Here is an 8,808-nt window from a genome sequence, read left to right as displayed (position 1 = left end):
AGCGAGTAACTGAATGGCAAGTAACGCGCCGAGCGATACGACGGGTTTTACAGTGGTCTCGCGAGTGGGCTAAAGGATGGTGGGTTCATGGTTGATCTGGTGCGGAGAGCCGCGTAGTTGAGAGGTGTCATGGGGTATCCTAACACCAAAACTGCCGAGACTATTTCCTGTATTTAACTGAGTCCACTTTGTTCCACATAAGAGTGGGGGTGTAAGGTTAAAGCTCGGGTTTTCTATAGGGCGCATCCCTCTAATTTTCATTGATTGGTAAAAGTTTTGCCTTGTGCTCAGCTCAGAAAAAAGAGAGAAGGAGAGGGTGGGATATCTATTTGGGGAGGGGGGAGGCGGGAGCCGTACCACACTTGTTTATTAAGTATTTTATACCTGTTGATGTACTTGTTAAGGTTAGAGGTGGCTCATTCGCGGTGGGTAATTCTCGCGAAGCCGCGAGTTAAAGCGACGAGTGAGTGTTTGGGGATAATTATCAAGTTAAGCTAATGTTGCTAGGGATGTGTAAGGGAATATTGATACTGGTTGCCAAGCATTACGCGGTAGGTTGGGTGGGGACACACACACTACGACCGCCGCTTACCTTAGGAAAATAGTTTTTGTGGGACACAACTTCAAAATAAGAGATTGGTTTCACTTCAGAGTAAAGATATCTCAGAATAAGAATCCTACATAAAAAATCCGCTTTTAGCTTTTGTCAGGTGCTTTTCCTGCGTACCTGCGTTGTAGAATGCTTTTTCAGATAAGTTGATATCTACAGAATTTTTTTGCCATTAAAAGAAGTTTTGATAAATTTTGATAAACGTTGGGAGTGGATGAACTTGGGAAAGTGGTTCTGTGTTTCTTTGTTGTGAAGAGAAATTTTCCCGTGTTTTTCTGGTCGGATTGCCGTTCCAGTGTCTTGGGCTCTTTTGAACACCTTAATCACACCTTGAAAGAAGCCAGTGTTTTTCAGCCTGAATAGCACAGTTAGGTAAAAGTGTACCTGATGAACTGAGAGATCGTCTTACTACTAGTTTACTTACAGTTATGTGGCAGAACAGCCGTCTGACGTCATAGAATATGGAGTGGACTCTTTACCAAACCAAACGTATGGAGAACCACACGGAGGACCACAACACCAGAAGATTAACATAAGATGAGACATGGTCTGTTGGGTCTGCACGAAGTTTCCATATCAAATTTTAAAGAGGCACATTTGTTCCAAAAACGTATCCATCGAAAACCCGGACATTTTTCCAAATTTTCATGTGTTTGTGCTTTCCGTGCGTACCAGTGTGTACAGAGTGCCTTTGTCTTATTCAAGATAAGTACATACGATTTCGCCTTCCACAGAAGTTTCATAATATAAACGTCGGAGTGCATTAACTTTGAGAAAGTTTCTGTTTTTGTTGTGTCGTCGATAAATATTCCATGTTTTCTGTCCATACTCTCTTTGGAAACACCTAATCATCACCTGAAGAAGCCAGGTTTCATGAAAGAGACCAGTAGGTAAAGAGAGTGTACCTGATGAACTAGATACTAGAGTTTACACAGTATCTTCTAGAACCGCGGACGTCATAGAATATGGAGTGGGACTCTTTACCAAACTCAAACTGAATCGGAAAACCACCACCGGAGGAACCCACAACAGCCAGAAGATGACATGATGGATGGTAAGATGCTTAAACCTAGTTACGGGGCATTAGTAGGGTACAGAGCTGCCAAGGTCTCATGGTCCATTCCTCAAACAACTTCACTCCAAACCTTATATATATCACATTCTGTATACAGAATAAATGTGTTCATGTTCATGGTTTACGATCTGTATGAGAGTTGTAGAGTGCAAAGTTTGGAGTGAGAAGTTAGTAGAATAGATCTTGGGCATGCAAGTAAATAGTGCAGTATTCTTGGAACTACTTAAAAAAAAAAAAAAAAAAAAGATGAGTGTTCCAGCGCTGTTTTTATTTCGTAGCAATGGAACAACTTCTACATTAGACGCTTGTGGCCTGTGCCCATCCCATAGTATGCCTCTCATCAGATGGGTGAGAAGAGACACAATACTTCCCATTTAGGTGCTGGGTCAACAAGAGAACACCAGAAAGTAACCCGTTGAAATATTTGCAATCGAAAAACAAGTACAAATTTTTGTTGATGGTAGGATTCAAACCCAGGACCTTCTGCATGGCTAGCAAGCACGTTACCACTGGACCAACCGTGCCCCCTAATGTTTTACCTAATGTTTTCTTTGATAAGGGAGGATCAGGTCAAATTCAAGTCTGTGTGGCTGATATTTTACAAATATGAATAATCTGAAGTTGCTGCTACAACAACAAGCCCAAAAACCCCTCAAGAAACACTCATCCTTTATTTCTGTCTAATGAGCTTTATCATTATATTTCTCATGTCATTTTTGGTTGTATTCAAATTTTCAATTCAAGGATAATCCTACTACTTAAGTACTTATACACAAAGAGAGAAAAAAGAAAACTTCATTCTGCTCATGTTTTAAGGTTACTGTTACGGTACGGGTTTTGCCATAGTTTTTGTTCTTTTTGATGTGGGCCACATTTGAGTGTTCCAAACTTCATGCAGGCTGCAGTTCAATAAAATAGGTTCACTCCTGAGAGTTGAAGAACTTAAGTTAGACACCATCAAGTGTGGTTTGTGACTGAATTAGTTCTGAGGTGAATATGTTTTCAATTTCTTATCCTCACATAGCTCTCATCAAATAGGTAGTGTCCCAAAGTTGTCAAGGGCCCTAGAGAAAAGCTTGGTTTTGGGCCATAGGTTGCTGGTTTAGCTCCTGAATATTATCTTACCACCTTTGTTATTTAACTATTCTTTAACCCTACAATTTGATCAGTCCTACTTTAGTACATAGATTACTGCTGGATCCTACTAGCAATGGTGTAGCATGGTCTAAATTCACATGTAGGGCATGTAGGGCACTAATTTCCATCACCATGCATATTACTACATATTTCATGCACATGCTTCTTCATACATTGGCATAGACAAGTAGTATGAGTAGGTGCCTACCTTCCCAGTTGTGTGAATCTGAATATACTATAGAGGTGTTGAAATTTTGAGTGTATGGCCACCTTACACACCCTACATATAAGTAGACTATGCCACTGCCTACTAGGTATCTGATTAGTAGTGTACCTAACTACATAGGTACAGGGTACCTACATACCTCAGCATTATTATAAAAGAATGCTAAGTACAGCTAATTCCTTGTTGTCATCTGAAAACTGAAAATATTCTCTGTAGGTATTACCTATGTATGTAGTATTGTAGTCTTGTCCTTCAATTTCTCATCTTCACTTTTCTTTTGTCTTCAATCTCATGTAGAATTTAAGTACATAGGTATGTTGGTCTATTTTTGACCATTTTTCATGGAAAAATTAAAGTTGTAAGATATTTAATTTTTAGGCCAACTTTTAATGTTAATAAAAAAGTTAGCTTTTTTAGAGGTTTGACAGAGAGAGCTGTAACTGCTAAGGTCTTATCGTCCCGAAATCGAAGAGAGGAGGAAGACAGGATAGAAGAAAGCCAGCCGTTCCGGGAACGAACAATATCCCATCAGGATAAAATCCGCCACGGGCGGAAATCGAACCCGCGGCCTAGCTCTTATAAGGCAGAAGCGCTACCAACCAAGCTAACTGGCTGGCCAGCCAACTTTTGTTAGCTTTTTATTCAGCAACTACACACTTGAGTTCTCGAGATTGGTCCTAGGCAAAAAATAACTCATATTGTGGTCTTTAGCATTAATTTATACCTACTACTATCCATCATTTTTGTCTTTCATTTGTAGGTTGAAATCAAGAAGGTTGACAAGGGTGGCTACTTCGGAGAGTTGGCGCTGGTTACACATAAGCCACGAGCTGCCAGTGTATATGCATACGATAAGGTTAAGCTTGCGTGTAAGTATACAAGCATAGACCCCATTTCTATACTCTAAAACTCTGTGTTTTTAGTTAGCCCATATAGCCCATCCTGTAGACCTGGGTAATTTCATGTTAATATTAGTGCATCCCATTAAATTCCCATACTCGGTTCTACTTTTTCTTTCTTACCCTCCTCCTGTTTGCCACTCGCAGAAAACTGCGGATGATACACATTAAAATTTAACATAGCTCTCAAAATGTAATGAAAACTCATATGAGTTCTCATTTAAATTTCTCAAGAAACCGATATTTTTTTCTCCAATGAGTGCTCAAGACCAAGAGCAGATTGGCATAGTGTATAGGTTTATATTATGTAATTTCCCCTTTTGAAAATCTCACGAGACACTACTAAAGGCCGCTCACACTTGTTCAGAAAAAAATATCGTGTCGTGTGTAGTGTGAACACTCTCATTTAAATTAGCCGAGGTATAGAGGTTTATCCTTAATATAATTTGAGGATTTGACCAATGGTACTAGCCTACTGCTGGAGTAAATTGACTTTTCACTTTCAGTCCTATGCGAGCAGTAGAAATAACTACCATAATGAAATAAAAGAATGGACCGAATTTGTTATGAAATTTAATTCCTCATTGTTACAGAGGACGATACGAGGCAAGCGTGGAGATAGACGGCGAGGACAAGCTGATGCACGCCTACGAGGACAAGGGCAGCTTCGGCGAGTTGGCCCTGCTGTACAATATGCCCCGGGCTGCCACTATCAAGGCGACCAGCACAGGGTCTCTCTGGGCCATGGACAGGAAGACCTTTAAGCAAATCGTACTGAAGAGCGCGTTCAAGAAGAGGAAAATGTACGAGAAACTCATTGATGCTGTGCCCATGCTGAAGTCATTGCAGGTAATGATCCTCTTCTTGTATGTGCCTTGTAATTAAAGCTTTTAAAAAGAAGCACCTACCTTTGGAACAGAAGTAGCTATACTAGACCTTGGGCTGGCGCACTACCGTGCCCTTAGATTGAAAGATAGTAGCTCAAAATAAAATTGAAATAATTATTATTAAGTAATTATTTAATTAGGAATCTCCAAGAAATAAAATTAAAAAGACAGTTCAGATTTGCAAAGAAAATTTGGTGGACTTTCGAGAATACTCAGATTCCCATCATCAGACCAAAAATCGCGAGAGAGGTGTTTACTCTACGAGCGCTGGAGTTGAAGTTAACTCCAGCGCTCGTAGAGTAAACATCCCCCTCGCGATTTTTGGTCTAATGATGAAAATCTGAGAATTCTCGAAAGCTTACTAAATTTTCTTGGTTGAAAGTTGAATCTGATTTTTTTTTTTAAATTTAGTAGTAGCTTAAGAAACTTGTGATGATAATTTGATAATTTATCCCCCGGCATTTGTTTCAGTCATACGAACGGATGAATTTGGCGGATGCTCTGATTCCGCAAATTGTGGAGCCTGGTACGCGGATTATCAAGCAGGGAGATGTTGCGGACGGCATGTACTTTGTGGAGGAGGGAACCGTGCGGATCACGATATTTGCGGATAATGGACAAGAGGTAATAAGTTTATTTATTTAATCTATACGTAGAATATTTCCTATGAATTAGTTGTTCATGTACTTTGTGGAGGAGGGAACCGTGCGGATCACGATATTTGCGGATAATGGACAAGAGGTAATAAGTTTATTTATTTAATCTATATGTAGAATATTTCCTGTGAATTAGTTGTTTTATTATTATTATTATTATGGCCTCTATTTTCACATTCATACAAGAACGGTACAAACTGCCCAACTATCCGGGAACAAACAATGTTCCTAAGGATAGCTGGGTTGGAAATTTTGAACAGCCGTAATTGACATTCAACTTGGGGTCAGCCGTCTTGAGGGCCATGTTGTCTTCGACTTTATGGTAGCCTCTTGACGGAGGAAACGGATCGTGTGGCGCTGTTAGGGATTCTTAATTTTCAGATCACGATATTTGCGGATAATGGACAAGAGGTAATAAGTTTATTTATTTAATCTATACGTAGAATATTTCCTATGAATTAGTTGTTTATTATTATTATTATGGCCTCTATTTTCACATTCATACAAGGACGGTACAAACTGCCCAACTATCCGGGAACAAACAATGTTCCTAAGGGTAGCTGGGTTGGAAATTTTGAACAGCCGTAATTGACATTCAACTTGGAGTCAGTCGTCTTGAGGGCCATGTTGTCTTCGACTTTATGGTAGCCTCTTGACGGTGGAAACGGATCGTGTGGCGCTGTTAGGGATTCTTAATTTTCACATAAGATTTTACACCAAACAGGAGCTATCGCCACACATTTGACAGTTTTTCACCCCTGCTATCCACGGTGGTGCCTCTTTATTATTATTTTTCTCTCAAAAATTAAAGTTGTAAGATATTTAATTTTTAGGCCAACTTTTAATGTTAATAAAAAAGTTAGCTTTTTTAGAGGTTTGACAGAGAGAACTGTAACTGCTAAGGTCTTATCGTCTCGAAATCGAAGAGAGAAGGAAGACAGGATAGAAGAAAGCCAGCCGTTCCGGGAACGAACAATATCCCATCAGGATAAAATCCGCCACGGGCGGAAATCGAACCCGCGGCCTAGCTCTTATAAGGCAGAAGCGCTACCAACGTACCAACCAAGCTACGAGTAACTAATGGCTCACTTGATCAATCAGATAGAATTGTCTAGCTCTTGGGTACTTTTACATACCTGATAGATACATAAGTACTTAGTTATTAGCTACATAAGGTTTTATTACTTTGGTATCATTAAGTCAGGTATACTAGGAGTACCTGGGTATAGAGGATTTATTATTTCATTCGTTTACCTTACCTTACCTACCTCTGTCTTACATTGTCATTTGCTTGGTGTAAAATTTGGTTTGTGGTTCAGCAGATGGTTTTAATGAATCTTTCTATGAAGAATGTGAAGAATGGAAAGGTTTATTTACCTACCTAAAACATAAATTGTAAACAAGGTAGATAAAATCAACCTCCAACACAACTCTGGTGCTGGATACAAAATATGCTCATATTTTTACATATGTCTGGTTTGAGAAACCGTTCCGAGAACGAACTGTCTCTGCTTAGGACCGGTCTCATACTGCATGCGTAGATGAGCGACTTTGAGGCTATTCAGCAACTACACACTTGAGTTCTCGAGATTGGTCCTAGGCAAAAAATAACTCATATTGTGGTCTTTAGCATTAATTTATACCTACTACTATCCATCATTTTTGTCTTTCATTTGTAGGTTGAAATCAAGAAGGTTGACAAGGGTGGCTACTTCGGAGAGTTGGCGCTGGTTACACATAAGCCACGAGCTGCCAGTGTATATGCATACGATAAGGTTAAGCTTGCGTGTAAGTATACAAGCATAGACCCCATTTCTATACTCTAAAACTCTGTGTTTTTAGTTAGCCCATATAGCCCATCCTGTAGACCTGGGTAATTTCATGTTAATATTAGTGCATCCCATTAAATTCCCATACTCGGTTCTACTTTTTCTTTCTTACCCTCCTCCTGTTTGCCACTCGCAGAAAACTGCGGATGATACACATTAAAATTTAACATAGCTCTCAAAATGTAATGAAAACTCATATGAGTTCTCATTTAAATTTCTCAAGAAACCGATATTTTTTTCTCCAATGAGTGCTCAAGACCAAGAGCAGATTGGCATAGTGTATAGGTTTATATTATGTAATTTCCCCTTTTGAAAATCTCACGAGACACTACTAAAGGCCGCTCACACTTGTTCAGAAAAAAATATCGTGTCGTGTGTAGTGTGAACACTCTCATTTAAATTACATTACCTATAGGATAGTCGGAAAAAATCGGATGAAACTCATGACAAGTGTGAACAGGCCCCGGGCGGGAATCGAACCCGCGGCCTAGCGCTTACAAGGCAGACGCGCCACCAACCAAGCTAACTAGGCTGGCCCTGACGTGTTTAATTTTAAATTTTAACATTTGTACTTACATGTTTGTGTTTCAGTCCTGGATGTGGAAACGTTCGAGCGTCTCCTAGGCTCCTGCATGGAGGTTCTCAAGCGAAACATCAATGACTACGAGAGTCAACTGGTGAAGATTTTCGGCTCCAAGTACAACATCAGCGATATTCGATGAGGGGGACCTGAAATCGAGGCTATCTGTCGTGAAATACGGCGGTTGAAAGAGAACAAGCTACTCGATTAATTTTTTGGAACGATAAATCAGGCCCCCCCGAGCGCCCAATTTTACTTTTTTGTTAAATATGTTTTTGTTTTCTTCTTTTTCTTAGTGGTTTACTCCCTCACTTGTACTGTCCCTCCTTGCATAAAGTATTATTAATATTAATGTGTGTCATGGGTTTTATTTTCATTGATTAATATTCTCATTCGTTTGTGAACTCGAGAAGTTCTTTGCCAACTCGAGTTCTACGGGACAGTGGCCGTATTTTATTATTCAAATACTCCCTCACTTGTACTGTCCCTCCTTGCATAAAGTATTATTAATATTAATGTGTGTCATGGGTTTTATTTTCATTGATTAATATTCTTATTCGTTTGTGAACTCGAGAAGTTCTTTGCCAACTCGAGTTCTACGGGACAGTGGCCGTATTTTATTATTCAAATAAGACTTGATTCTATTATTATTTTCATATTATAAAGATTTTACTTGCGGACCACTTTCGCATTACTTCGAGGCATGTTCTTTTACATCCATGTCTATCCGGGAACGAAAAACATAGTTCAAACTTTCAATGTTCTTTAACTTTTTCAATGATATAATACGGCCACTGTCCCAAGTTTTAAAAACATTCCCAAACTGACAGGTATATCACTGACGGTTTTTACGGAGAAAGTCTCATTGACTTTCCATATTTTTTGTACCATTTTTCTTTCTTTCTACAG

The 8,808-nt window shown here is 39.4% G+C and overlaps 1 protein-coding gene across 1 annotated transcript in view; it reads left to right on the top strand.

Moving 5' to 3' along the window:
• LOC103521753 (cAMP-dependent protein kinase type II regulatory subunit-like) overlaps positions 1-8,248 on the top strand; it is a gene marked incomplete at its 5' end in the record, with an annotated part of 13,011 nt that extends 4,763 nt beyond the window's left edge. Inside the window, 6 exons of the mRNA XM_008486859.2 lie at positions 3,809-3,917; positions 3,972-4,002; positions 4,541-4,796; positions 5,306-5,458; positions 7,170-7,278; positions 7,911-8,248. Of these exons, the coding sequence (XP_008485081.1) occupies positions 3,809-3,917; positions 3,972-4,002; positions 4,541-4,796; positions 5,306-5,458; positions 7,170-7,278; positions 7,911-8,041 (789 nt within the window). The remainder of the gene's footprint in view (positions 1-3,808; positions 3,918-3,971; positions 4,003-4,540; positions 4,797-5,305; positions 5,459-7,169; positions 7,279-7,910) is intronic.
• Positions 8,249-8,808: the final 560 nt, after the last annotated feature.

The sequence above is a fragment of the Diaphorina citri genome, unplaced genomic scaffold (genome assembly GCF_000475195.1).
Source record: "Diaphorina citri unplaced genomic scaffold, Diaci psyllid genome assembly version 1.1 scaffold5873, whole genome shotgun sequence".
NCBI classification, from domain to species: Eukaryota; Metazoa; Arthropoda; class Insecta; order Hemiptera; family Psyllidae; genus Diaphorina; species Diaphorina citri.
This window is presented reverse-complemented; position numbering and strand designations above follow the sequence as displayed.